This window comes from Cnephaeus nilssonii, assembly GCF_951640355.1.
Source record: "Cnephaeus nilssonii genome assembly, chromosome: 7".
Classification (NCBI taxonomy): Eukaryota; Metazoa; Chordata; class Mammalia; order Chiroptera; family Vespertilionidae; genus Cnephaeus; species Cnephaeus nilssonii.
Window position 1 is genome coordinate 66,735,749 of NC_137078.1, and position 27,301 is coordinate 66,763,049.

Sequence of the window (27,301 nt, forward strand, 5' to 3'; positions counted from 1 at the left end):
GCGGCCTGTGCTCAGGCAGTAGAATGCCAGGGGGAGAGGGCATGAGGTGGGACCCATTCATGTGTAAACTGGGTGACTCTTCATTGCTGTGGAGTTGGGGGACTGTCTTCAGATCTCCCAGTGTCATCTCCTTCCTCTACTTCTACAGCTCCTGCTACCCCCTGCACCCCACCTCTCTCATAGCGGAAATTGTCTGTGTCTCTCTCTCCACCAGACTGCGAGTCTCGTCATCTCTGTCTTCCCTGAGTGCTGGCAAAGGGCCTGGTACACATGCTCAGTGAATGATGAGGCTAAGCTGAGGCAGGAGAAATGAAGGAGGGGTGGATTTGGAATCCATGTGGAATTGACAGGACTTGCAGATTGCTTGGGTGTGGGAGTGATGGGGGAGGGAAGAGCCCAAAGTGATGTCTGTATTTCTGATCTGGGTGGTGAGGGGAAAGGGGTTCATTTGCAAAATCTGGAATACAGGAAGGGGGTCAGGTTGGGGATACGCTAGGTTGAGGGTGATGTGCAGTGAATACTTGGAATATGCTGACCTAGGCATATTTTGCAGCTAAAGTTGTGAGGGCTGGAAGAACTCTATAGTAAATTATTTCTGCAATCCCAGCTTTAAAATATGATGTTCTTAGGAGTCATGGTGCTGGTGCTCTGAACTCTGGGTTTAATTCCAGCTCTGCTACTAGCTGTGTGAAGTCAGGAAAGTCCCTCAGCCTCTCAGAGCCTTAGTTTCCTCATCTGCAAAACAGGAATGACTGCCTATAGCACAAGGTGTTCACACTTAAATGAGCATTTTGTAAGTTTAGCACTTACAAAATGCTCAGTTATGATGGCAGTTACATTATCAGCTGAGACTGGAGCTGAGAGGTGGACCCTTAAGTCTTATTGTGGATTTTGAAGCCCTGGGCTATAGGCCTGCTGTACCCAGGGGCATTCCACATCAGGGCCAAAACGGGGGTGAGGCACCTAGGGGCCCAAATTTAAGGAGGCCCTGGTTCAGAAGTACTGATGCTGCACTTGCACTACCCTGAGAGTGAGTGCCCCCTTAAATTGAGGCCTTGAGAATGCCACTTGCCTGTCCTACCCCCAGCCCTGCTCCCTTGATCTTGCCTGTACCCAAGACAGACTTTTAAGACAAAGCTCCTGTATCCTTTGGTTTCCTCCAAGCCCGGGCTGGCTCTCCTGTCACTTTAGAAAAGGTTTCCTGAACTAGGCTCAGGGTAGCATCACCTCTGGATGGTGATGGTGGGTGATACTTCCCAGAGTGAGTATTTATTAAAAACTGCTAAGATCCCTGCCTGCCCCTCCTCCCAGCCCACTGAGATGTGAGTGTAGCATTTCTGTGTCAGTAAGCAGCTCTTTCAGACTTCCAATCTGTGGAAGCACTTGGGGGTCTCTCTCTGGCCAGTACCTGTTCCTTGGAACTCTGGGCTGTGCAGGCCTGTGTTCTGTGCATCTTCCCAGTGGGCCTACTGTGTGTGTGCGCGCGCGCACAAGGGAGCTCTTTTTCTAGAGCAGAAGGGACATGGAGAAGGGGAAGCCAGAAGGGCAACTCCAAGTTAAGGGTTTTCGGGGCTCTTGATTTAAAGCAGTCTTCTGCTGCTTTTCAAAGGATGCTCACAAGTGTCCTGGATGGGACAGGGTTGTGGGGGAGACAGGACAGAGAGGTGATGGTGTCTGTGGAGCCCCCGAGACAAAGCCAGCCTCCTCCCTCTATGCTTCTCCATTGCCTAATGTCTGAGGTGGGCCTGACACTTCCCTGACCAACACAGGTTAGCATGCAGAAGGCTGGCCAGGAGGCCCTGGTGGCTCTCATCTCTGCCCCAGGTGGGCGGAGGCAGGACTCAGCTGGGAGAACCATAATGGGGAGGGGCCCCAGCGATTGGGTGGATTTTTGATTAGCATTGACCCATAAGGGAGGAGGTTGAGGGAGATCTTAGAGGAAAGGAAGCTGATGAATTGATGAATTCGGTTGGACTGACTCCATGGAGATGGGAAAGGGGTGAGGCTGGGTCTGGAAAAGGCTGACCCGAAGGGAGGAGACCAAGGGAGGGGCAAAATGTAGGGCTGGGGGCTGGGAGCGTGGTGAGGGGACTGGGAAAGCAAAGTGGGGGGAGGCGCTGGCCAGTGGGGAAGGTCCGAGCCTTCTGCCTGGATGGGGGCGGGGGAGGGGCGCGGTGTCATATAAGGCGGGTCGGCGGCCCCTCGGCGAGAGCAGCGCAGCGCGGGCAGGGCTGCGGCCTCCCGAGGACTGGGCGCAGCGACATGGAGCCCGCCGCCTCCTTTCCGGGCTTCCCGGCCCTGCCCTCGGTCGCGCCGTCGGGGCCGCCGCCGTCGCCGCTCGCCGGAGCCGAGCCCGGGCCGGAGCCCGAAGAGGCGCCCGCGGGCCGCGGGGAGCCGGAGCCCGCACCGGGCCCGGGGCGGCGGCGGCGGCGGCCCCTGCAGCGCGGGAAGCCGCCCTACTCGTACATCGCGCTCATCGCCATGGCGCTGGCGCACGCCCCGGGCCGCCGCCTCCCGCTGGCCGCCATCTACCGCTTCATCACCGAGCGCTTCGCCTTCTACCGCGACAGCCCGCGCAAGTGGCAGAACAGCATCCGCCACAACCTCACGCTCAACGACTGCTTCGTCAAGGTGCCCCGCGAGCCGGGCAACCCCGGCAAAGGCAACTACTGGACGCTGGACCCGGCGGCCGCCCACATGTTCGACAACGGCAGCTTCCTGCGGCGCCGCAAGCGCTTCAAGCGCGCGGAGCTGCCCGCGCCCCCGCCGCCCGCGCCCGCCGCCCCGCCGGGCCCCTACGCGCCCTTCCCGCCCGGCCCCGGGCCCGCGCCCGCGCCGCCCGCGCGCCTCTTCGGCGTGGACAGCCTGGGGGGCCTGCCGCCCGAGCTGGCGGGGCTGGGCGCCCCGGAGCCGCCCTGCTGCGCCGCGCCCGACGCCGCCTTCCCGCCCTGCGCCGCCGCCTTCCCGCCGCTCTACGCGCCGGCGCCCGACCGCCCGGGGCTGCCCCCGCGCCCCGCCGAGCCGCTGCTGGCCTTGGCCGGGCCGCCGGGAGCGCTGGGCCCGCTCGGCCCGCTGGGCCCGGGGGAGGCCTACCTGAGGCAGCCGGGCTACTTGCCGGGACTGGAGCGCTACCTGTGAGCCCTTCCCCGCAGGCAGGGGCCACCTGGAGGCCCCCTTGCCTCTTGGACTGAGCACACCTGTTACCTCTTTCCACGGGGGGAATCCCACCGTCTCTCCACCGGATTGAACCCTCCCTACCCCACTATGTGAGCCCCTCATTTCTTCTCCTTCCCCTGGGGGCCCCCACCTGTGCGCTTCCCCAGGGCCATAGTTGATCCCCTGTCTCCGCGCCTAGTCACCACCACCCAGGAGCCTCCACGCCAGCCTTCGGGTTTCGGTCTCAGGCCGCCCGGATCCCTGACTGACTCCTTACTTCAACCTTCCCTCGAGTTCTTACAACACATCAGAGGTCAGACGCCCGTGTTCATGACTCCCTCGCTCTCTTCCCTTCGTTTCCCACAAGTTTGAGCCCCAACCCCACTTACCTGTCTGTCCTCAGTTTCTTACACACACACACCTGCTGCGCTGTTCCAGGCCCCAGGACAGTTCTTGGAGATTTCTCCGACCAGCGGCTCCATGGGCTCCACGGGCTCCCGACTGAAGCGGGACTTAGTGGGCTGCCCACCGTCTGGAAGATTTAGGGTTGGCTCATTAGGTTATTTTTTTAATTAAAGCTGACTTGATTAAAAAAGAAAGAAGAAAGCTTTCTCTGGGCTTGTTGTGCTGGCTGGTGACTTTGGGGGAGTGGCCTGGGGAGAGTGTGTGCGCTTTGTTCAGGATCTTTGGTTGTTCGTATAGTGTGAGCCCCTGGTGAAGCATCAGGCAGCCGTTCATGCAGTAGGATTAGGATGCGATGAACCATAGCTGTGCACATAGTAGGCCTAGTAAATGCCCTCACCTGTTGCATCCCAGCGGATGGTAGAGATGAGATGGGTGTGCACATGAGTGTATTTGGCCAGTGGGTTCGTCCGCTGTGTGATTACTCCCAGCTCCCATGGATAAGGGAGCATTGGCCACTCCTCCAAGTATGTACTTACTGAGTGCGCTAGGCTTTGGGAATAAATACATCACTAAACAAATGGGCAAGATCCCTGCCTCCTGGTGCTTAGGGACCACGGGGGAAGAGACATTACCAATCACTCCTCAGAGAAATGCGGTAAGTGTTCTATAGCCTTGGACTCCAAGTGTAGTCCCTGGCCCTTCACCAGCTCCTGGGATGAAATGCATCACCTTGTTAGGAATGCAGAATCTCAGGCTCCACTTCAGACCCACTGAGTCATCAGATTCTGCATCTTAACAAAGTTTACTGGTGATTAGCATGCACAGTATTCCAGAGAAAAGACTCTGGGCCAAGGCTGGAGGCTCAGTTTTAAAAGCTCCCTATTTAAAGAGTGGGACCAGGCTGCAGAACTACACCCTCCTCCACACTTCTGGAGCTGGGCCCTGTGCCAGCAGCTATGCCCCTTGTCTTACTATATCCTTTGCTAAATTGGGAGCTGGAGCAACAGGGACCGGATCTGATTCAGGACTGTCCCAGGATCACGAACAGGGCAGCATTGAGCAGAGACTCAGAGGTTGCTGTATGAGTTGGCCTTTGACCCTGTCCTACTCTTGGGTGCTGACCCAACTGCTAAGCACCAGGCTTTCCCAAGCTCCTCTGCCTCAGGGCTCCCAGTTTAGTAGTGTCTAGGTGTGGGAAAAGGTGGGAAGGGATCAGTGTGCCTTGAGTCCAGGGTGAATGATTTGCATGTTGCACAAGCCTGATGCCCCTCTCTTAGATACAAGAGTTTAAACCTCTGGGGTGGTGATGAAGGGTGAGGGTGGAAAGTGGGCAGCTCATGGAGGAGAAAGGTGCAGGAAATATGAGGTAGGGAAGATGGTCTTTAGAGATAGGACAGTAGATCTGCACAGTCTGGTATGAAACACCCTGGTTAGACTCCCTCCCCAGCTATTAACCCTTTTGAGCAAGAGTCAGATCGCATATGCCTGATGCATAGCAGCTCTTCACTTAGTATTTGTTGAATGGCCCACTGAATGAATCCCTAGTGTCTATTGTGCCTGACTTACTGAATAATGACTGGGTTGACAGTACTCCGGCACTTTCCATTCTCACTTGCAATCCTCACAGTGACCTTCAAAAGAGGTGAAGGTGAAGGCTACTTCCCCATTTGTCCAATGAGAAAATTGCCCCTCCCTGGGACCCAGCAGGTAGCAAAGATTCAACCTGGTTCTCTAAGGAGTCTAGCTCCACAAAGATCAAAATGCAAACGTTTTCTGCTCCAAATGGTGTTACAGCCTCTCCTCCTGCCTCAAAGCACCTCTTGATAAATTCCTTCCAAATCCAAGAAGTTTCCAGGGAAGGAGAAGTTCCTTCTCACTCTGCTGAAGCCAGGAAGTGCTTCTTGAGCTCTGAATTTCATTCTTGCCACTGTGGCCCTGAAGGTCTCTGTCCCTGGGATCTTGGCACAATGAGGAGGAGGTGGCAAGTGTCTGCATGGAAATGCTAGAAGGGTCACTGCTGAACTGGAAAGTAAGAAAGATTTTATTTTGAAATGCCTCTCTAATGTTCTTCCATTCAACAGCATGGAGGGCTCACTGTGTGCCAGGCCCTGCACCGGGCCCAAACAGATACAAATACGAGACAGTTGATGCCATCAAAGTTCATTATCTGGAAACCTATATGTCATAGAGTGCCCTAAGATTTTTGACGCTTGGGTAGATGTTGAAAACACAAAACAAAGCTCTACTCCAATTCTGTCTTATTACAGAACAGCTCCCTGCTGCAGGGAGGGGACCCAAGCGGATTGCAGCACTAAACACTTCTTATCTAGAAGCAAGATTGCAATATGGAAGTCTTATTTTTTCCCCCCTCTCCTTTTTTTTTTTTGGGGGGGGGGGATAATCTGAATGGAACTTTCAGAAATGTTAAGCGACTACCCCTTCATTTTTCTAGAAACCTGGAAGTCATCTTTAATCTGAAGACACAGTTTTTAACACTTAATTCTTGCTTTTATTGAATTGAAACAAGCATATAATGTAACAGTCCAAAAAGCAATGACAAGGTTTTAATGGTGCTTAGCCCAATTTTCAGGACCCCGTTTTGTATCCTAGAACTATCTACTTTCAATTCATATCTGTCTCTTTTTGAATACACTTCTGTATTTCCATGCTTATACTACTCGCTCACAACAGTATTGATTAACTTCCTATTATGATAGATTGTCATTTACCTCTGAAATCTCTATCCCTTCTCATTCCCACCCAAATCACCAACTTTGGGTTAAAATAATAATTTACATATTATTACTATATAAATATTGTTCTCTGATAGCTGCTGTTGTACCATGACTATAATTCCTTTTGGAGGGAGAGTGCAACTTTTCATTTTTCCTGGAGTTCAGTGCCTTATTTTTTCATTTCTTTACCTTTCTTTGTACCCAAAGCCAAATCTTCCCTAATTTTCACGAGGTCAAACTTACCGGGAAATCTATCATTGCTTTGGGTTGCTGTGTTTTCTGTTCCGGGGGCACCTCTCCCCTAGCCCTCTGTCCTCCAGCTCCAGCCTGGGCTGATTGCTCTCCATGTCTGCTGCACAGATGTGGTCCTGTTTCCCTTCACTGTTTTCCTTGGAATTCCCTCCATCTCTATCCTGTGTTGGATTCCCTGCTTCTTGAATTCCATATCTTCCTTTTTTGCTGGTTTCTTTGTTTCAGTCAAGGTCAATTTGGGGGGAAATTTTGCACATCTGAAATTAAGATGATTATTTTAGCGTGAGAAGCTAAGTGTGCACTTTGACAATAGAATGGTCGAGTTAAAGCTGTGTTTTTGTAGCCTTATATTCTTTGGGAGTGGGGACTGAGGAAGAGGAGAATGGGAAGTTGTTTCTGGGTTCAGTGTGCACTAACTCCTAGGAAGGTGAGAAGGTGGCTCAGTGTTATGGAAATGAGGGGTGCATGTTTTGGTTAGAGGATGAAGGCAGGGGGATGGTTCTGAGTTCTTCATAGGAGTAAGTGAGCTGAGGAGGTTGCTTTCTGATTTGGGGGGACTTGGAGCACAGGAAGGATGATTTTTGGCACAGGATGGTGCCGAGCTGGTTATAGGGCCTGCTGGAGCGAGGCCAAGATCACCCTACACATGGAAAACTGAGTACACAGGAAAGTGAGCTCCTTGGCAGGGACACGGGAAGCATAACAACTGAGAGGCTCCTTCAGGCAGTGGGCTTCACCTGGAAGGCAGAAGGCAAAACAAGCAATGTGGAGAACTCTTCACCATAGTGTGTGGGTTGGTTCTAAGCCCGTGTGAAGTACCCCTTTGGGAGATCCTAGAAGTATGAGGTGGGGGGCGGAGGACAATTTAGCAAGATACAGGGGCTAAAGCAGTCTCCTTTTAAAAGAAAAAAATTCTGGTGACCTCAAGTATTGACTTTAACTTTTAAAAAGTATAATGTCATTTAGTATGGGCAGATATAAAATCCTTAGACTTGTATCTCTTCTGCAACTATAACACAGAATCTTTATAAAATAAATGCAAACAGCTACAAAATAAACATTCAAATTCATAATATTAATAAAATATAAAATATTGTTTTACTGAAACCAAATCACTTGCACCTTGACTGTGACCCTGACTGCTCCATCTCAGGTCTTCTGAGTTTGGTGTGCCTGGAGCCATGTGATGAGTAAATTCATTCAACATTTTTTTTTCTCTTTTGAATGAACTGCCCATATTCCTTCAGGTCCCAAGTCATGCCATCAACTGGCCCAAACACAGCAGTTACTTAATTCCACATTGTTTTTAGCCTTATCTCAAGATTAAAGTAGCATTACTTGATAACAAATGCAAATGAGGACTCCAAATATCTGATCTCTGATATTTATGATATCAGGAGGTCATGTAAGTGATCCATAATGAGCTTATGTGAATGTGTTTTAAAGATTTTTATTGTAATGAATACACAACATTTAAACGTGTTCGTAAATTCCTTCGTGTATAAGAATACATTCTTAGCCCTGACTGGTTTGGCTCAGTGGATAGAGCATTGGCCTGCGGACTGAAGGGTCCTAGGTTCGATTCCAGTCAAGGGCATATACATTGGTTGCAGGCACATCCCTAGTAGGGGGTGTGTTGGAGGCAGCTGATCGATGTTTCTCTCTTATTGATGTTTCTAACTCTCTATCCCTCTCCCTTCCTCTCTGTAAAAAGTTAATAAAATATATTTTTTTAAAAAAGAATACATTCTTGGACCACATTTTAAACCAAGCCCTTGAAATTTTTAAAAACACTTCTTATCAAAATAACTCTTAAGTTAGAGAAAAGTTGAAATTATAGGCTATTTATAAATTAATGAAGGTGAAAACAGTACATATTAAAATCCATAGGATGTGCTCAGAGGAAATTTCATAGCTTGAAATACGCTATTAGAGGGGATCTGGGGTAGGGTGGGGAGGCTACTGCAGTATCGAAGCAGGAAAGGACGATGGGTTGGTGGAGGTAGCAGTGGTGATAGAGAAAAGCAGATGTCCAAAAGTAGGAAAACAATCAGTTGCAGAACCCAGAAAAATAAAAGTCATCCCAATTCTACCTACTTAATTATATTATCAAAACCTGATAGAGGGTTGAGCAAACAAAATCTAGCCAGTCTCACATGTACAAGAAGATGCAATATCAGCAAATTGATTCTGGTGGTACATTACAAAAAGGCATGATCAAATACAGTTTATCCTGGACTGCAGGGTAGCATTAGAAATGTTAACTCAATTTTATAGATAATTAAATTGGGGCTCATAAAGGCTAAGTGACTTACCAGGTCAAGCTGCAAAATGACTGATTCAGAACTTGATCCAGGTCCACCTGACTCCAGTCATTCTCCTTCTCGGAGGAAGAGGCCAGGGAGGTAGAAACTTGGATGGAGAGCTCCAGGTACCAATAAAATTCCTCAGATCATTCCAATATTCCCCAACCACTCACACCCACAGTTTGGATCTGGAAAGGTACCTTTCCAAGCCAAGTGACAAGTTTTGGTTTCCTTTTGCTTTCAGTTTTCCTCTTCCTCTCTCTTACATGCTTCCCCTCTCCCTCCCCTTTCCCTGTACTCTTGCCTCCCTTCCTGCCCCTCAACAATTTTGTGGAGACAAGCGCCACCGATTGGCCACCTTGTATGCACCTGATTTGATCAGGAAATCAGTGGAATGAAGCCAGGATCCATTTGGATGGTATTTGGTTGGGTCTAGGGGTGGATTCTGGTGATTGAAAGGCACTTGCTCCAGTGGGAACCCAAATGTTTGGTGTGCGAGAGGAAAACGGCTGCATTTTCCACCTCCTCCGGGAAGCCCTCCCAGATTCCCCCCTCCCGTTCTTCTTGGAAGCCTTTGGTAACCTTCCCCTGTAGTGGGTTGGGAAAAGGGGTGGGGAGGGTGGTCCTAGGTGCAGAGATCCACTCTGTAAGAAGGAAGTAGAGGAAAGTGTGCTGGGCTGGGGTCAGGAAATCTGAGGTCTAGTCCCTGGTCAAACACTTAGGCAAGGCCTTTCTTTTCTGTGTCCACAGCAATTCACAACTCTCTCCAAGCTCCTGGATTGTGTCCCCCTTCTCAGCTGATGACTCAGAGGTGTATCTGTTACTACCCCTGTCCCAACAGATAGTTTTTTTAGTCATGCTTCTATTTTTCTTGCATATATAAACCAAAACAAATATACATTATCTTCTCCTTTAAACACACACACACACACACACACACATACACACAACTGAAAACATAATGTTTACAATGTTATACATCTTGATTTTTTTTTTCTACTCAACAATATGTCTTGGAGCTCTTTCCAGATCAATACATAAAGAACTTCTTTATTCTGTTTTACACAGCATACTGTCCCCGTATATACTAGTAGTAGATGTGCCATTATTTAACCAGCCCCCTACTGATAGACACATTGTTTACATTTTGGCATTCCCAAACCAGCTGCAATTAGACCTTGTGCATATATTAGGTGTGCAGGTAGATCTGCAGGAAAATTCCTAAAGTGCATTTCCACGCAGACCTTGCCAGGCACCAAACTCCCTGTGTGTTCACCCTGGCTCTTTGGGCAGCTGTCCTCATTTATTTATTTCCCAAAGGGACCCTGGAGACTGGGCTCAGAATTTCACCTTTTCAAACCTCACTGCCCTCCTCCCAAGTGGCCTTCCCATCAGTGTCTCACCAGGGCTCCTCCCAGGTGTTTTGGCCTCTGGGTCTGGGAAGCCTGGGCACTTGCCACCTCCATCCTAAGTGGGGTCTGTGCCCTGTCCGGGGTGATGGCTCCTTTTCCCTTCTACTTCCAAGGCTTGGGCACCAGGGGCAGGTGTAAGGAGCTAGATGTTTGGATCTCCACCATCAGGCCTCCAGGCCTCCTGTCAGATGCTACCATATCCCTTTTTACCCTTCCCATATGGGCCCCAATTGTGACTTCCTTCTTCTGATCATAGGATCATGTTCTAAGATTTGCTCCTCTCTGGCCTCAGATTTCCCATTTCATTGCCTCTAACCACCCCGGATCAGAGTGGCTCCAGCTTTGTGGGAGGAAGTGGAGGAGGGACCATCAAGCAGAGCCCCCTGTGAGAGGCACGTACATGACGAAGGGGGAGCCAAACTCCACAGATGCAAACAAGATCCTCAGAAGCCTGGGAAGCTCTGGATTGGCCCGCACCTGTGATGTCAGTTCATGTAGCAGGTGGCGCCCTTTGGGGCTGACCCAGGCTAGGATGACCAGGAGCCTGGACAGGGCAAGTGGTGCCGAAGCATGATTATTGTCATTACTGTGAATGGCAATTGCTCCCACTTGGAATTGTGGGTAGGGCACAGTAGTTAAAAGCCCTGATTCGGGAGCCAGACTGTCCAGAACAAGAGATGTACTTCTCACAGGTCGGATGCGGAAACTGAGGACTCTGGAAGGGGCAGGGGCTGTCAGAGGTTGCACAGGAAGGCAGGGCATGACTGGAAGTAGATCCTGGGCCTCTCAACGCAGGCTCCACCACTGTCTTTAGTCGCATGAACAAACCAGGGGAGGTGCATTTTCCTGGCAGGTTGGAGCAGGCATCTTAAAAAATGTCAAGGTTGGAGAGGAGAGCGAGGAACCTCACCGAGGCACCCTGACCCACAGTTGCTCCACCTAGAGTACTAGGTCTCAGGAGTCCCTGAGAGGTGGCGGCTAGGAAGTTTCCTTGGTCTCTGTCTCCAACTCAGCTATCTGAATACTTTACAAATAAGGAAACTGAGGGTTAGGTAGATTATTTGTCTAAGACTAATAAGTGGTGGGAGCATAATTTGAACCCAGCTCTAAGATCTCTTACTCCTTCTACTGCCTCCAAGATTCCTACCCAGTGACTACCTTGCCTACTCACGCATTTCCAGCGGTGGTACCATCAAAGTAGCCTATCGCTTCTCTGAGGGACGGCCCAGTTGGAATGTTTTCCTTACAGCAAGTCACAGAAACGGAGTCTATGAAATTAAATTGAAGTGTAATTCCCTTTCAAATAAAAGTCTATGCAGGCAGTTCAGGTTGGAACGGCACCTCAGTGGTCACAGGGACCCAGGATCCTTCTCTCCTGTGGCTTTACTGTTTGTGAAATTCAACTCAAACCAGCAGAAATGCAGTTTAACCCAGCTTAAGCAAAAAGGGGATATCTTTAGAATGCCTGGCAAGTCTAAAGGTCTAGTGTCAGGCAAAGCAGGGGGACTCAACACTTTTATTAACCTCTGTCTCTTTGGGTTGTTTCCCTCAGTGGATGGGCTTCAAAGTCAAACAGCACTCTATATGGCGAAAGGATGGCTGCTGGCAGCTAAGCCTGTGTGCTTATCTCCTGATCCGAAAGGAGAACCCTCCCTCCCAGAGTCCCAGAGTCCATATATCCCAGAGTCCTGCAGTCCATATACCAAATCTTGTGGAAGGAGGGATTGGATCAGCTTAGCTCACTTACTCCTGCCTGGACCAATCACTGGGCCTTGGACTTGCAATACTATGTTCCATCCAGCTGGGCTGCCTGTCCTCTCCTGGAGGTAAGTGTGAGGGGGACAGAGATTGGACAGTCCCATCAGGACCACATGGAGAATGGGAGGGGAGGCCTTACCCAACAGAGAAGTGGGACACCCAAAAATTGTACACATGCTCAGTTCACCATACTAAGGAGACTGAGTTTTAAATTGTAAGTAATGGAAGCCTCTGGAAGATTTTGACAGGGTTTGGCTGGTATGATTAGTCACAACCATTTTATTTTTAAAATTTTATTTTATTTTAAAATTATAATTGAAATATAGTATTATATTAGTTTCAGGTGTACAACATAGTGATTCAACATTTATATACCTTATAGAGGATCACAACAAGCCTAATAACCATCAGTCACTGTATAGTTATTACAAATGTTATCGATGCTATTCCCTATACTGTACATTACATCCCCATGACTTAGTTTATAACTGGAAGTTTGTCATTTCAAAGAAGGAAACTGAGGCAGAAAGCACAAGAGAGATATTCAATGATTGCTGGAATCGGGGACCACGGAAAAACTCTCTGATAGGGAGATAGGTTTTCCTCCCTTCAGAATAGAAACAATGTCTGTTCTCAGAGTACATATTTCTATTGGTGATGTAAGCTAGCTTTCTGGTGAGTCTCAGACCCGAGGAAGAGATATGTTGTGCCATTCCTTCATATATCTAACACCGTGGTCGGCAAACTGCGGCTCGCGAGCCACATGCGGCTCTTTGGCCCCTTGAGTGTGGCTCTTCTACAAAATACCACGGCCTGGGCGAGTCTATTTTGAAGAAGTGGCGTTAGAAGAAGTTTAAGTTTAAAAAATTTGGCTCTCAAAAGAAATTTCAATCATTGTACCGTTGATATTTGGCTCTGTTGACTAATGAGTTTGCCCACCACTGATCTAACATTATCTAACAACTAGTCACATAGGTAACATTAATTGAGTCACCTATGTAACATTAATTGAGTATCTACTATGTGTTAGGTTTTACCACTGCAGAAGGTAGAGTGATTAATAATGATGATATTGATGAGAAATATTTATTGAGCTCTTTCAAAGGACCAGGCCCTGGGCTAAGTGCTTTATATGCATTATCTCACTTAATCCTCACAACTCAATGTGGGAGGTACAATTCTTATCCCAATTTTGTGGAGGAGGAAAGATGAAGATGAAAACAATATAATGTCTGTTTTCAAGAAGCTTACAGTGGATAGAGGGAGGCAGACTGGAAAACAAATCATGACAACAGAGTGAGTTAAGTCTTTGGGAGCACAGAGGCAGGGGGCCCTCTCAGCCTGGCCAGTGTGGGGTGCTGTTGGGGGAAAGTCGTGCATAAAGCTTGACATTTGAAATGGACAAAGAATTAGGAGTGAGCAGAGTGCAAAGGTGGAGAGGGGAGAAAGAGCAAATCAGGTATGAGTGGAGTGGAGATAAACTTCAGTCTTATTTTACTGGGAGGGGGAGGAGAACAACAGCACACCCATGTAAAGGGGGAGTGGAATGGATGAATTAACAGTCTTTTTGGAGAAAGGCGAGGCTGGAAGCAGATCTGCTGTGCAGTGCTGGAATCGAGGGTTCAGGCTTCAGGCTCTGAGGTGCTTAGAGCAGGAAAGAGGGAAGGTAGTTGGGCTCTGGAAGAGGCGGGATTTGATCAGGGTTCTGAGGTACAGGTACAGATTGGGAAAGGAAGTAAGCCTGCGCAAAAAAAGGGTCCGGAGGTTATGAGTCCCTGAATGACTGTGCCAAAGGAGTGAGATGGGGAAGGGGAGGGACCTCGGCGTCCAGTTTCTGACTGCGTGGATGCGCGGCTCCTCCAGAGGGCGCTGTTTCCCAGGAATCCGCAATCAGCGTCTGCAAGGCCAGGGCTCCCGCTGGTTCCTGGCTCTGCTAGTGGGTCCGCTCCAGAGGCCTCGGGCACCTGGCCAGAGGAGCTTGACGGGTTCCACCTTTGCTTCGGGATCGGAAAGGCTAAGTGCGCGCGTGCGCGTGTGAAATAAGGGCCCAAGTTCGGACAGCTCAGGACCCTTCTCCCTCCTGCCCGGCCCCAATTCAGGGCTCCGGCGGGGCGTCGGGTTCCCGAGGTTTGCTGCTCCAGCAGGCAGCGTGTAATTGGTGGGAAGAAGGCCGCCGCTGCAGTCGGCCTGGCTGCCCACAGCGTAGTCCCTGTACGCATCGTCCCAGACACCTATCCAAGCTCACACCCTCCCACGCGCTCCTTCCCTGCCAGAGTCTCGCTGCGGGCTCGGAGTGCGTTTGCAGTCCCCCAACCAGGTCCCGCCGCCGCTTCAGGCCCTGGGGTTAAAGGCAAGCCCTCCAGGGCAGTCCCCGCACAGATCGTGAGTTCCGGAGGGGAGGGCTCAGGACAGGCGCTGGTTGCTCTGGGAAGTAGTGGGGCACCCAGAGCCACGGTTGCCCGGAGGGGCACACCGACCCAACAAACAACTCACACGCGGACAGAGAAACAGACCCTCTGACCCCGAAACCCAGGACACACTCTGACATAGGGCCACTAGCTCCCATACACCTGGAAGCGTCCCCTACTCCCTTGCAGGTCCCCCAAGCCTGTGGAACCTGCCCTACCCTGGTCGCTGCGAAGCCGGCCCCCAGGTCGGGCGGTTTGGGAGCCGCGCTGTTTTTACCGTCTCCTGAGCTCGCAACCCTCTTCCCACGAACGAAAGCCGATAGGCCCCGCTGCTCACCCTGGTCTCCACGCCCGCGCTGTCCTCGGCCATAGGGTGCTCAAGCGCGCCCGGCCATAAGGTGCTCAAGCGCGCCCCCCACCACGTAGTCCCGGGGTAGGTGGGGCTGGGAGGGGACTGTGGTCTGGCGTAATGGAAGGAAAGAGACTTTTCCTTGTAGAAGTGGAGGATACACAGGTGTGGGGGTGCCGCAGAAGCGCGCGACCCCTGAGCCGGCGCCTAGGGGTGGGCAGGTGGGCTTCAGCGGTGAAGGCGCTTACGATGGAGGCCCCGTTAGTGCTGTGCTTGCAGAGGGCCAGGCCTCTCCTAGAACCCTGATCTGAGTCCCCTCCTGTGAGTAGGGAGCCCCACCGCCTAAGGCTCGCCCTGCAGATCTGGAGTCTCCTGCCTCCTAGCCAGGCGGCGGGGGGGGGGGGGGGGGGGGGGGGAGGGGGGTAGAGGGAAGGGGCACCATCACTCCGGAGCAGGCGGAGATCCGGGGTAGAAAGATGTACCAACTACGCCCAAACACCATCTCGTTCCAGAGCTGCAGCCGGGTGGAAGGCCGGATAGAGGGCGCCTGCGGCCAGTCTCGCTACTTTCCCCAGGCTGGTCAGGTTTGTGAATAAAGTGAGAGAAGTGTGCAGACGTCGTGTCTGTCCCCTTGTCCAGCTAAGGCCGCGGTTTGCAGCCGGGCCACACTAAGGGGTGGATCTCCGAGCTCACGGAACGCAACCCTGGAAAGGCCTTTCCGAGGGCAATGCAGCGACCTGCCTCTAGGTCGCTCAGCGCCACTCTTCGCCAGTCTCACGATTGACTTAATTATATTCTCATAATCAGGGAAGACCCTCATCCCCCTGCCCCCAGCTCTAAGAGCATGGACCACAAGGAGGGGAGGAAGAAGCCATATGGGGAGAGATGCCACTGATAGCAACACATCTCAACAAACACATAACAACCTCTCCAGGTTATTAGAACATTTTACAGTAGAACACTGCCTAAAGGACCTCCCCCCCCCACCCCCCCACCCCGCCGCTCCAGCAAATGCTTCCTCCCAGTCGTTTCTGGGTTGCTCATGAGAGGCGGCCAAATAGTGAGGCAGATGAAGAAAGAGGCTGGGCACAAGCCTTGTCACCCCTGCTTCTCTGAGGCTGCAGGCATGGGTGCTGGACCCCAATCTTCTGGAAAAGCACCCAGGTTTTCCAGGTGGGAGTGACAGGCTCACACAGGGTTGCAGAAGCAGGAAGGGCTGGAGCCACGGGAGAAGGGCAGAAACGAAAGGAATCTCCAAACCCAGGTGGCCCTTCTCCCAGCCCCCAGTGCATTGTTCAAAACAAACAGGCCCAGAACCTTGGAAGGGATGAGAAGCTCCCAGAAAACCTTTCCTCAGGCAAGAATGGAGCCTGGCCAGGGGCTAAGCAGTCATTTGGGTAAACAGATCAGGTCTGGGCTGGGAGTCCAGACACCTGGGTCCAACCTATCCGGGGGACTGGGAGCCTTCAAAAGCCTGGAAAGTCATGTGATCTCCTGGGCCTCGGTGTGTGTGTGTGTGTGTGTGTGTGTGTGTGTGTATGTGTGTGTGTGTGTGTGTGTGTGTGTTTGAAGGGCCTGGGTGATGATTCCTTAAGATCATGCACTGCTCCCACTTTGCAGAGGGGGGCAGGGGGGTGGGTTCCCTTTCCCCAATCTGAGTCCCAGCAGCCGTCCTGAGGAGCAGGGCCAGGCAGAGGCAGGGGCCGGCAGCTGCAGCTGCTCTGCCTGTAGCATTAGAACCAGGGTATCTGGGAAGCAAATGCCTCAGCCAGTCTTTCCTGAAGCTGGGCAGGGGACTGGAGCCTGGGGAACCAGGAGAGCTCTGGCAAGGAAGGAAGCTACTTATTTATTTACACTTGCCATGTTAGAAATGAAGACAGTTAGAGGTGAGATGAAAGAGGACAGTGCCAGTTTTGCTTTTCTCTCCATTTACTTAGACACTAGCAAAACTGAGCTGGGTTGGAGTTGTGTGGTAGACAGTGTAGAGTGTCTGTGAAATGAGAGAGACTGAGCATGCTGGGAGTATGTGTAGGTTGCCAGATAAAATTAATTTGCTAAATCTAGCAACCCTAGTTATGTGAGTTCTGGACTCATGAAAGAAATTTCTCTCCAAAGCCCCCCACCCCCCACAAAACCCTATCACCTAGGAAATTCTGATTCCAGGGCCACAAGTCCTGCCAATTTCCTGTCTATGGCTTAAGGCCTGGACCTCTTCTCTTTTTCCCAAGAACAGGATTTATGCAGCCCAGCACTCGAGGTGGACCCCCTTTGTCTGAGGGCCTACAGAGGAGCCCAGAGGAGTTGCTCTCACAGGATCTGAGCAGCCAGCCCTGCCTTCTACCCTTTGGCTCAGGAGGATGGAGAACTCTATCATGAGGGTTCTGTAACAAGAGTGGCACCCAACCCTAGTTTGTCTTGCTGGAGAGCCTAGGGGAGTCCCTTCCCTCCTGGGGCCTCTGTTGGCCTACCTGTGGAACTGAAAAGTTGGCTTTACACTAGATTATTCCATATAGTGGAGGCTGCTGTTAGATGAAAGTGAGAATTCCTCCACCCTCACATGGGCTCTGCTGAGATACAGCCTGCAGGGGCTGCAAATCGCCTCCCACCCTCTTCTCAGTGCTTATCTGCTAATTCTGCACAGTGACTGGTGTGGCAGTGGTAACCCACCGAGTCAGAGGGCTGCACCAGGGCTTGAGATCAGGCGGGAGAACACACCACCTTTGACTCCTTTTTTTTCTTCCCAGGCGTCTTCAAAGTGCTCACAATACCCTCTTCAACAGTAACCCAGAATGATTTGGCTACTTTTACATATTAGTCATGACCAAGGTGTTTTTAATCTTATTTTTACAGAGGAAGAAAGAGAGGCACAAAGACTTATGAAACTTATCCAAGGTGGCAGAGCTGGTAAGTACAGGACTTGGGACTCCAGAAACCTGACTCCAGGCTTCCTGCTTTTAATTACTAAGCAAAGAAGGAAACGGAGGCTGGCGAGGGATAGTAACCTGCTGACTGTCATATAGAGAGACTGTGGAGCTCAGTTGGGTCTCAGGCCACGAGTGTTCGAGCTTTGACCACTGCGCGGCGCTGTCGGGACAGCAGCGGGCCCGTAAGCTTATTCTTGCCTACCTCCAGGGCCCAACTCCCCTTTCACCCCTCAGAGGTTGAGATGGGCCCAGTCTGAGCGGGTGCTACGCGTTGCTGGGTTCCTGGTGGGAGACCACGCGGGAAGAGACAGGCCTAATGAAATAGAAAGGAATCCGGCTGGCGAGAAAAAGGGCACAGGACCAACCTGTGTGCACAGGATTCTGAGAGATGAAGGCAACACTGGCCCGGGCTGCGGTCAGGGTTCATTGAAGAAGGTCTCCGTGGGAGTCCTGCTGCCTGTCTGTAGAACCTACAAGTCCAGCTAGAAAGTTGGGGGGCAGCCCTCCAGTGTGACTGGGGTTGAGGGAGAGAGGAAAACTGAGCAAGGGATTCCCAGACACACAAACAGACATCCAGGCAAATGCAGGGTTTCCGCAGAAGACGGAGACAAGGATTCACGGAAGGCGAGAAAGACAGAATCCCAACCGATACTGAGACAGAAAAAGTACAGGCAAACTCAGAGCTAAGGCGCGGACCCGCTCCCGGGAATACGGGCTCCGCACAGAAGCGTGAGGGTAGGTTGGGAGGGGAGTGACGGGCAGGCGGCGCACTACCTGGGTCGCCGGGGTGCCATCCCTCGTTCGGAGTCCAGCGGCGCGGCGAGCGGAAGGTGGCGGGGTCTTGCGGAAGAAAGAGACTTGAGCAGTCGGAATCTCCCACCTCTCGGAGGCCCGAGGCTGAGAGCTCCAAGTTTGCTCCTCGCGATTACTCCTGTGCGTCTTCCCTTGGGCCGGAAGCCACTGGGCTCCAGCGGCCCCGCTCCCGCGGCGTTCGTCCTGGCGTCTCAGGGCCCCGATCGCGCTCCAACCGAACTTCGGCCTCGGTGGCTCCGGTTCTGCCTCGGGGAGAGATGATGGGTGGAGTCTGTCGCTACTTTTTCTGGCTCTGGCTGGCGCCCGCGTGAACCTTAATATCCAAGGACTGCGCGCACTGAAGGCAGCAGCGGCTCCAGGGAGCGGAGGACTGGCGGGGTCTTCGGGGAAAAGGAGGACCCCGCCTCCCGCCGGAGCGGGGCTCCAGCCGTGGCGGCTGTTGGTTCCCGCCGGGCCCCTCCGCGGAGCCACTCCGCCCGCCCCCTCCCGCCCCGCCCCACCCGCTTAGGGAGCTCCGCCCCCGGCGCGCGCTCTTCCGCCTTGGGCAGCCTCTAGGCGGGAGGGACGAATTCCCCAGCCCCCCAGCACGGGTGGACCGGGGGCCGAGACTGGTTAGGGTGGAAGGACCCCTCAGCTCCTTCCGGGTGCAGGCCCCGCTCCGGCTCCCGGGGCAGCGGAGAGGGCCGCCGGTCGGGTGCTCGCCGAGAGGGGAGAGCCGCCGAGTGAGGCCACGAGGGGGCGCTGCGGAGCTGGGGGGACACCCCTCCCTGTCCGCCTCAGTCCCCCGCCCCCTCCCCGCCCGCGCGCAAAACATACTCGCCCCAGAGGCAGCGCAGCGGAGCCGGAGCCGCGGCCGGAGCGGAGCCGGAGAACGGCGGTGGCGGCGGCGGCACCATGACCCTGGGCAGCTGCTGCTGCGAGATCATGTCCTCCGAGAACTCTCCGGCCGCGCTGTCCGAGGCGGACGCAGACATAGACGTGGTGGGCGGCGGCGGTGGCAGCAGCGGTGGGGGGGAGCTCCTCGCCCGCTCCGGGCCCCGGGTCCCCCGGGACGCGCTCCCGAACGGCCCCGAGCCGCCCTCGGAGGAAGCCGAGGCGGACGCCGCTGAGGAAGAGGAGTCAGGCGGCTGCTCTGACGGCGAGCCCCGCGCTCTAGCGCCCCGGGGGGCGGCGGCCGCAGCGGGGAGCCCCGGGCCAGGCGCGGCGGCGGCCCGGGGCGCGGCGGGGCCCGGGCCGGGACCGCCGTCGGGGGGCGCGGCGACACGGAGCCCGCTGGTGAAGCCACCCTACTCGTACATCGCGCTCATCACCATGGCCATCCTGCAGAGCCCCAAGAAGCGCCTGACGCTGAGCGAGATCTGCGAGTTCATCAGCGGGCGCTTCCCCTACTACCGGGAGAAGTTCCCCGCCTGGCAGAACAGCATCCGCCACAACCTCTCGCTCAACGACTGCTTCGTCAAGATCCCCCGAGAGCCGGGCAACCCGGGCAAAGGCAACTACTGGACGCTGGACCCGGAGTCGGCCGACATGTTCGACAACGGCAGCTTCCTGCGGCGCCGAAAGCGCTTCAAGCGGCAGCCCCTACCGCCGCCGCATCCACACACACACCCTCACCCCGAGCTGCTGCTGCGAGGTGGGGCTGCGGCGGCGGGGGACCCCGGCGCCTTCCTGCCCGGCTTCGCCGCTTACGGCGCCTACGGCTACGGCTACGGGTTGGCGCTCCCTGCCTACGGCGCCCCCCCTCCCGGCCCGGCCCCGCATCCGCATCCACACCCGCACGCCTTCGCTTTCGCCGCCGCCGCCGCCGCCGCGCCTTGCCAGCTGTCGGTCCCCGCTGGCCGTGCCGCTGCGCCTCCACCCGGACCTCCGACGGCCTCAGTGTTCGCGGGAGCGGCCTCGGCTCAGGCCCCAGCGCCAGGCACGGGGTCGGGGCCGGGCTCGGGACCCGCAGGCCTTCCCGCCTTCCTGGGCGCAGAGCTGGGCTGCGCCAAAGCCTTCTACCCCGCGTCCCTGAGCCCTCCCGCAGCCGGCACCGCGACTGGTCTGTCCACCGCACTCCTGCGCCAGGGCCTCAAGACAGACACGGGCGGAGGTGCGGGCGGCGGGGGCGCCGGGGCTGGGCAGAGGCCTTCCTTCTCTATAGACCACATCATGGGCCACGGTGGCGGCGGGACTGCACCCCCGGGCGGAGGCGAGGGCTCGCCGGGATCGCCGTTCGCCGCGGCGGCGGGTCCTGGAGGTCAAGCCCAAGTCTTGGCCATGCTGACTGCCCCTGCCTTGGCTCCAGTGGCTGGCCACATCCGCCTCTCGCACCCCGGGGAAGCCCTCCTGTCCTCAGGGCCCCCGTTTGCCGGCAAAGTTGCCGGTCTCAGTGGCTGCCACTTCTGACCGCGTCGGGCTCAGGGCCCCTTGGGCCCGCGCTCAGCCTCTCCCGGCAGCTCCTGCGGTCCCAGCGGAACTCAGGGAGTCTATTTGTGAAGAGTCTCCAGACCTTGGGCCGGCGCGCGCGACTTGGCTCCGCGTTCAGAATATCGGCGACAGTTGGGACCAAGCGGGCTCCATCGCTCAGGGAGAGCCCGGGTCTCCGAGACAAGGTCCAAGCTTTGATGCCATTCCAGAAGTTTGAGCAGCAAGAGGGGAATGCGGGGGGAGCCTTCGCTTTTTCCCAGCCTCTGCGCCTCTGGCGGCCCCGGAAGAATGCTTTCCCGGTGCCCTCCCAGGCCCTGCGGATCCCGCCAGAAACACCAACTGCGCAGAGAGGTCTTCCTCTCTGTATCTCCTTCACTCCTCCCCCGACTTTGAGATCTTGCTTGTCCAATATTATAATTTAAAGACACCTATTATCTGCTTCGTACTTAAAAGAAAAATTCAACTTTTCCCCCTTGCTCTTCTCCAAGGCAGTTCGTTCTCGCTGAAACCTAAAGCTGTGTCTACACAGGTGAAGCTGAGCAGAGAGCTGAAGCGAGGGGTCTCCGAAATCCCTTTGGAAACCCTGGATCCCACTCCACTGGGGAGCATCCTTCCCCTTTTGTGTTGGGGTGCCTTTGAAGGAACATTTCCCCCTTCCCATAGCTGGCTGGGTCCCGCCAACCAGGGCCAGCCGCCCTGTCAGCGTTCTACTCTGTCCCAGGCCCTGGGATATTTATTATAGCTAAAGGCAATGAGTTTAGGGTGGGAGAGGAGGGTCTGGGTCAGGGACTGGAGAAGTGGGGGTGGGGTGGGTGAGGGCACATCCTGTGGCAGGGGGTCCTGTAATTATGTGTAAATATCTGTACAGCCGGCTGCTATCTGCGTTCTCTGTCCACTGGGTGTGCATTGATTTAGACTTCTCCACTGTGGGGAGACTGTGAAATCCTCTGATGGTCTGTGTGGAAGAAAAGAAAAATCTGTCTCCCCTTACTCCCCATTGGTGTCAATTGAATAAATGTATGTGAACTCCAGCAGTCACCAGCTCAGTCTGCTTGCCTGCACTCCCCTTTTTACGTACTCAGGGCTCTCCCAGAAGACCCCCCCCCCCCAGCTTTCGGGGCGAGGGCAGAGGTGGACTGAGGAAGGGTCCTGGGCAGCCCAGGCAGGCAGAGGAGGGCTTGGGCTATTGGGTGTGGGGGAAACTATGGCCTTGGCCTTTGCTGTTAATGGGCCAAGACTCTGGGAGGCCGGTGACCCCTCCAGTGCTTTCATTTTCGCTCTGGTCCAGGAAGGTTTCTGCAGAGAGGTTTTGTTTCAAATGCACCTGGGGAGCCTCATCTTCTTTGAGTTCAGACTTCAGCGTGGGCAGATCTGGGTGCCCGGTACTGTGGACACTGTGCTCATTGAGTACAGTGTAAGTGGCTGTGTCTCTTGTGCATTTTCTGCGTGCTTCTATGTGTGGGGGCTTTTATGCAGCTTGTGATGTGTTTGGGTTGTCAATATCTGTGTTTTGTTGTCCTTTTTAGGGGGGATGGGTTGTACTTCAGGATATCTGTGTTTTAATTTATATGTGTGACCATGAACGTGTGTCTGTGATCTTCTGTCACTGTCTATGTCTATGTCCCTTTTAGGGAGAGAGGTTTCTGATGCCACTGTAGAGCCTTCCTTGATCCAACCACGTAATAGAGTGAATGGCTTGAATTGGGGACTATGAAACTCCTCTCTTTCCCAGTCCGAGGGGATTAGAGGTGTGCTATGTGGTAGAGAGTCCGTGTGGTCATATTCTGTTAGGGAAAACCTCCTCAATCCTTGACCCATGATTATAGCTGGAACCTATCGCTTGAGTGCAAAGCCATTGCGTTGGCTAGTGTCTTCCATCAGCCATCTGAGCCTCCGGTTCACTGCCTGTGCCTGGGACTCCCTGTGGCCAGACTGGCAAAGCATGTTGGGTTAGAAGAGATGCTTTTGTAGGTCTTTCTCTTATATTCAACTAAGGTCATAGGGGAGAAGGAGTGATATGGAGGTGCAAAAGAGGAAGTTCAGCCTTCACAGAAAATAGACACATGCAGAGGGAGAGGGTTTGCAGACAAGTGACAGAGAAGGAAGAAGACAGATAGAGAGAATTTGAGAGGGGCAGGCAGGGAGAAGCCATACTGGTCTTTTTAACCAGATTCCGGGGCATTGACAATAGTAGGAAAGAAGGAGGAGAAAGAGGACAGTGCCCTGTAGAAGAGGGTCTGGGTGGGAAGACTGCACAGAGCTGAGGGAGAGTGGTTGGGACTGCTAAGTCTCTCAGCCCAGTGGAGGAGAGACAAGGTCCCAGGTACATCTGGTAAATGCAGCCCTTCTGCTAGAGTTGAGGTGCCCGCTCTTCCATCTTGTTGAGAGACAGAAGTGGAGGGAAAATGGATGCATGCAGTGGGCCATCTCCCCATGATTTTATCAAGCAGTCCAAGAGAAGTAAGGTTGAACTCAATGGTAACAAAAGGGACTGACTATTGATACCTGGATACCCCTGGCTGGCTGCTTGGTGGATTTCCATTGCTGAGTTTGATTTCATTTCTTTTCACTTGAGGAAGGTTGAACATGACTGTGTGTTTGCCCACAATAAAGCACTTTGGGGCTTACACGATCCCATTTACCATGAATAGGTCACTTCCAGATATTAGTTTGGAGCTTCAAGTAAAAAAGTTTTATCAATTGGTGTTTCCTCTAGAAGAGAGAAAATGAAGTCAGCCAGAATTCATATATGATGATGGATAGATGAGATGCTTCGACAACCGCTGTTCCAAAAGAAGCAGCAAATCCTTCCAGTTTCCTCAATTTGTCTTTGTGCAAGTGTGTGTGAATTTATCTGAGTGCACTGCTTGGTGTCGGAGGGTCCGTCCAGATCAGGAAAAGGTAGAGATAAGAGGATTGGGGACGAGTGAGACACACCCTTTCAGGGGCTTCTGTGGAGCTTGGGACCTCAGACCCATGACTCAGACCCGCGTTTCCCACAAGGCCAAATACAGGCCAGATATACTGGCTGAGGACTGGGGTCCAGAAAGAAGCCACCTGTGTCCAACTGGCCTTGAAACACATCAGCAAAAGATTGCTGAGCCATCTGTGGGCTGAAGGCAGGAGAGAAGGAGGGTGTTTTGAATTTAGGACTGCTTTGGGTTGTGTGGGCCAGAAACTTGTTAATTAGAAGATGGCAAGGACCCACCAGGGACCTGGACTGTGAGGAGAAGCAAGGAGAAGGAGGAGGGAATTGCAGATTTGTCTGGTAGAGTCCTCAGGCTCGCCACCCCCTCCAGGCCAGACTGGCTGGTAAGTGGCTCGCTCCCAGCCTGTGGGTGCACAGGTTGGGTGTTCAGTGAAGGCCAGCCTTCCCGGAGGAGAAATAGGCCATCCCACCTCCGGCGGCTCCTGTAGCTTCCCCCCACTGTTTGGGTGGAGACAGCTGAGGGAGAGTCCGCCCCCGCAGACCCCAACAATCAGTGACAATAATAAGAAAATATCCAGGGAACACCTTCATCTCTCGAGGTGAGAAAAAATTGCTAAGAAATCGGCTTGGGGGGTTCTCAGAGTGCTGCCGAGCGGGCAGTTTAAAGGGGAAGAAAATTGGCGAATTTCACTGGTCAATTTCACTTCATTTCGTTCAATTTCGTTCAATTTCATTCCTTTTCATCCCGCGCCGGGAGGCCCCAGGCCAGAAGGAAGGGGAGGGGGTCTTTCCGGGCAGAATTTCCCCCATCCTGCAGATTTACTTTCTATTGCGGAGAATATCCTTGATTCTCAAACTTTGATATTCTTTCAGTTCCGGCTAAGGGCAGTTGTTTTATTTTATTTTAGTGAAGGATATTTGGTTGGGGGTGATCGAGGCACACCGGTGAGCCTCTTCTTCCCACTTCTCTCTTGCAGCCCAATTAAAGCGGTGAATTCTTTTCACCGCTGATTCGTCCCCATCTTTCTTTCTCCTGGGGCACCCCGGACCACCCAGGAGCGGGAGTCGAGGTGGGGGCGGACACTTCCCCTCCATATCCAATTTGTTCTCGCCACAGCAGGCGCGTCTTCGTGGTTACAAAGCGCTTTTCCCCTGATGACTTTTTTCCCCTTTTCAAAAACACTTCACTCTCTCCCCTTCAACGAGCAACCCTCCCCAGGCCCGCCCCTCCTCCTTCTCCTCTCGGGTTTATTTAAACTTCGCCTCCTCCAGCACCGCCGCAGCGCGCACTTAATGAAGTTGAAGGCTCGGTGAGCCCGGGTGAAGAGGGTTTGGAATCTGTTGAAAGGGGCGTTTTGTGACACTGATTGCGGCGGGGGTAGGAGCGGTCGCGGACCAGACAATGACCGATCAGTCGGGTTCTCCTCCGCGTCGGGTTAGGCGAATAAAGGCGCCGACGCTGTTTAAACGAGGGACCTTGCAGAAGAAAGGGAGAAAAGATTTCGAGTGTGGAGCGTGCCTCATAGGATTTTGAGCTTAGGAGGCGATGGGAGGAGGCAGCTCGCATAGGGTCTTTACGGACCGGGTTCGGAATTTCTCTTGCATCCGGCCCAAGAGAAGCGAGGAGAGTTTGGGTTTGCGCCCAAATTACTCGGATGCATGGTTCAAAAGCTGGCGTAGGCTGGGACCTGGAGATGCGTCCAGGAGGACCATCCAGAAGGATGAGACCCAGCTCACATTTGTCCTGGGGGCTGGCGCTCTGAGATTTCTAGAGAAACGGTGGGGCAGAGGTAGCGCAGGATAAGTAAGCCTCCTAAGCTTTTTGTCTATCGGGGCATCTGAGAGCAAAACAAATGTCAATTGGAGTTTTGGAGAGGAATTATTCTGTTCTTTAAGGCCGGCATAGACCCGTATCAACATAGAAAACTGTAAGGGGGACAGAGGTTCCCAGCTCCGGTTTCGAGAAGGATATTTTCCGCCAGTTAGTGGGCGCGGCGCGGGGCGGAGCGGGCGCCGCCTCCTTTCGCAGCGGAGCGAGCCTGGCGGCGGGAGGCTGCGGCCGCTGCAGAGGCCGGAGGCTTCGAGGCTCCGGGCAGCTGCGGAAGGAAGGGACCTCTCTGGAGCCTGCGCCCCCCGGCTGGACTGGGCGCCGATACCCTCGGGCTGTTTCCGACGCTCCCTGAGTCCCAGCTCCCAGCTCTGAGTCCTGGGTCTCTGCGGAGCGCTCTCTTTTCGCTCCACACGGACTCAGCGGAAGCCGCTCGCTGTCCGCGCCTTTACCTCTCTCGGTGCAGCGGGGGTCTGCGCCGGGCGTCCTCCTCGAGGCCACGCCAGCCTCCTCGCGGTAATTTCGTCTTCCTGGAGGTGGTCGACAGGCTCTAGAGCTTGACCTCCTGCCTCGCTTTCGGCCCTTCCGCAGCCCAGCTCCCAGGACGCGCGCAGCTCGGGACCGATGCGCGCAGACCCGGCACCAGCCGGGGGCAGGCTAGGTGCGCGCAGCTGCCGCTACAGGGGTCCCGCGCGTTTGGTCGTGGGGAGCTAGGGCCTTCGTGTTCGTTTCCCCCGAAGATGGAAAGTCGCCTCAGGCTGGTCTCACCTTCGGGGCATTTCTGTCTTCTATGTGCAGTTAGAAGTATATTTGGAATTGCGGTTGCACGGATCGTAGGACTGAAAAGAACGAATTATTGGGGCCGGGGGGGGGGGACATTTAAATTCGTCTCTTTGATCCGTAAAAATCACGGAGGCCCTGAAAAGTGTATTTCAAATGATTTGTGTTGACACTGCCAGTGTGTGTGTGTGTGTGTGTGTGTGTGTGTGTGTGTGTGTGAGGGCGGGTACAGGAGTGGGGCTTATTGTCCAAATCAATTCGCGGGCTGCTTACAAAGGGGCCTTGCTTTCTCCCCCCTCCCCCAGCAGGTGTGGGTGCCTATCGGCTCCTTGCTTAGATGCCCCATCCATTCAGATGCAGAAGTGCGGTCCCCGCGGGGTTAGGGGAGTCCACCGCCCTCCCACCCCTGACCTACCAAAGCTTTGCGCGCTGCCCTTCTCCAGGGCCCTATGGGTTCGAGGCTCAGTGGTGAGTTCCATGCAAATGCCCCCATCTTTTTGAGCTATTCCCGCTTGTCCTGTCACCCCAGGCAAAGGGTGAGGTTATCGCTTAAATTAGTCTCAGACCCGGAAGGCAGCAGTTTAGAGGGGCTTGAAGACCAACGGCTCCACTCTCTGCTTACCCGGTTCAGATCTCACAGGGGGTCGGCTGCAGAGCGGAGGAGTGGATCCAAGGACCTGGACTCTCTGTACAAGGAATTGGATCTCAGGCTCCAAGCGCTGGTGGATCGGTTTTGTGCCCAGATCCCTATCCGCCCTCCCACCCCCTCTACCCACCAGTCAGGCTTTGTGGAGGCCAGACAGGCTGGAGGATGGAGGACCGTTTGGAGTGTCCTTT

The 27,301-nt window shown here is 53.9% G+C and overlaps 3 protein-coding genes across 4 annotated transcripts in view; 2 read left to right on the plus strand and 1 right to left on the minus strand.

Moving 5' to 3' along the window:
* Positions 1 to 18,955, minus strand: part of LOC307103285 (uncharacterized protein) — a 37,149-nt gene extending 18,194 nt beyond the window's left edge. The window contains exons 1-2 of one of the 2 annotated variants that reach the window (XM_079777487.1): positions 6,540 to 7,737; positions 3,546 to 3,688 (exon numbers count right to left, since the gene is read on the minus strand). In XM_079777487.1, the coding sequence (XP_079633613.1) occupies positions 3,546 to 3,688; positions 6,540 to 6,554 (158 nt within the window). In that variant the 5' untranslated portion in view covers positions 6,555 to 7,737. Of the gene's footprint in view, positions 1 to 3,545; positions 3,689 to 6,539; positions 7,738 to 18,479 lie in introns of those variants that run through there. The other variant, XR_013813801.1, reaches the window with a different exon arrangement.
* Positions 2,049 to 3,191, plus strand: FOXE3 (forkhead box E3). Its single transcript, XM_079776564.1, has one exon. The coding sequence runs from the start codon at positions 2,263 to 2,265 to the stop codon at positions 3,136 to 3,138; it is 876 nt and encodes a 291-aa protein (XP_079632690.1). The 5' UTR covers positions 2,049 to 2,262; the 3' UTR covers positions 3,139 to 3,191.
* A 235-nt stretch (positions 18,956 to 19,190) lies between the features above and the next one.
* On the plus strand, positions 19,191 to 21,633 carry FOXD2 (forkhead box D2). Its single transcript, XM_079777618.1, has one exon. The coding sequence runs from the start codon at positions 19,413 to 19,415 to the stop codon at positions 20,904 to 20,906; it is 1,494 nt and encodes a 497-aa protein (XP_079633744.1). The 5' UTR covers positions 19,191 to 19,412; the 3' UTR covers positions 20,907 to 21,633.
* Positions 21,634 to 27,301: the final 5,668 nt, after the last annotated feature.